Here is a 1680-nt window from a genome sequence, read left to right on the forward strand (position 1 = left end):
ATATATATATATATATATATATATATATCATTTATAAAAAAAACGAGATCCATAAACATGAATTTTGCAAATAGAAACTTATATATATAACTATTTTGATTCCTCATCTCCACTTCATATTTTTTCAGAATGTGTAATCTATCTTGAACTAGGGGTTAATTATATTAAATGCAAACTAAACTAATAAGTTGCCATTATATATTGGGAAATACTACTATATATATTAAATGCATGCATAAGGAATTTGGATTCTGCTGGTAATATACATATATATATATATATATATATATATATTCGATTTGTAATATAATAAATAACAATACAATCGTGACTCTGATTCCAACTCAGACGATTGGTCAACCCACGTGGGGCAACATTAGTCAAATTTATTCCTCACGTGTCTCATATGGACCCCACGTGAGCCCTTACTTTTCCTCATATTGTGAAACAACACACCTTCCTGATTCCCCCTGTAATTTAATATCACAAAATTTGCCAATTAATTTTTTAAATATTAACAAAACAGAGGCTATAATTAATATTATCTGGGTGTGCCTCATTGTTTATCTAAAAAAAAATCGATATAGGCTATCTTTAGATATATAATTCATGATTGAATCCATATAGTAGTTATGCGTATATTTATTAATGGTCTGCCTATTTAAAAAAAAACATATTTATTTAGGTATATATTGAATAAAAAAAGGTTATGCAACTCATGTGGAGATATTTCGTTTAAAAGATTTTAGAAATGTTCATTTCATTCCACATGAAAGTACCGTTGAAGACTATATAAAACATAATATGTAAAATAAATACATTCGTTTTACCGGTAAACTATCGTGTCAATAATATTTAATTTCTCTATGTTTTAATAAACCAAATGGGTCCTGCTATGTCATTTTTGGGCACATGGATTTTGTAAAACAAGCAGTTATGGCGATTTCTTCGGTCCAACATCGTTGAGGAATGAATTGAAATTATAATTGGAATTAAAAACATGTTGCTACCATAAATATGTGTATCTATCAATATTATATCGTATATAGAGGCAGTTTTTAATTAATTAATCATATACATATATATATATATATATAAACGCGTAAAATATTATGAAACATAGCATATACGTAAATGCGTATGCATGTAAAGGAAGAAATTTTTGTCAATTAGAGAAATAAGACAAGAGCATCTTCACGAACAGAACAGGATTTATGTCCTTTTTAACGAATAATTAGGTTCATAGGAACCACTTTTTTCCACACCTATAAATATCTCTTTCCAAAACCCATCATGCAAAGACAAAACACAACACCACCAGATCCAGCATTTAACATACATCAACACCGACACGTATATACACACACACATATATATATACAAATATATGGATGGTGGCGGTGGCGGTGATCAGGGGACGAAGTACAGGGGGGTAAGGCGGAGGCCCTGGGGGAAATACGCGGCGGAGATAAGAGATTCGAGGAAACACGGCGAGAGAGTGTGGTTAGGGACGTTCGACACGGCCGAGGAGGCGGCTCGAGCCTACGACCGGGCCGCCTTCTCGATGAGGGGCCGAGCCGCCATTCTCAACTTCCCTCACGAGTACAACTTGGCGACCAGTGGCGATTCTGGTAATTATCACCCTTCTTCTGCTTCTGCCGCAGCTTCTGTATCGGCTGG

General features: G+C 33.6%; 1 protein-coding gene across 1 annotated transcript in view; it reads left to right on the plus strand.

Annotated features, from left to right (window-relative positions):
* The first annotated feature begins 1316 nt into the window (after positions 1-1316).
* Positions 1317-1680, plus strand: part of LOC104815990 (ethylene-responsive transcription factor 14) — a 967-nt gene continuing 603 nt past the window's right edge. The window contains exon 1 of the mRNA XM_010544632.1: positions 1317-1679. Within this exon, the coding sequence (XP_010542934.1) occupies positions 1388-1679 (292 nt within the window). The 5' untranslated portion in view covers positions 1317-1387. The remainder of the gene's footprint in view (position 1680) is intronic.

Source organism: Tarenaya hassleriana, unplaced genomic scaffold, assembly GCF_000463585.1.
Source record: "Tarenaya hassleriana unplaced genomic scaffold, ASM46358v1 Cleome24, whole genome shotgun sequence".
Classification (NCBI taxonomy): Eukaryota; Viridiplantae; Streptophyta; class Magnoliopsida; order Brassicales; family Cleomaceae; genus Tarenaya; species Tarenaya hassleriana.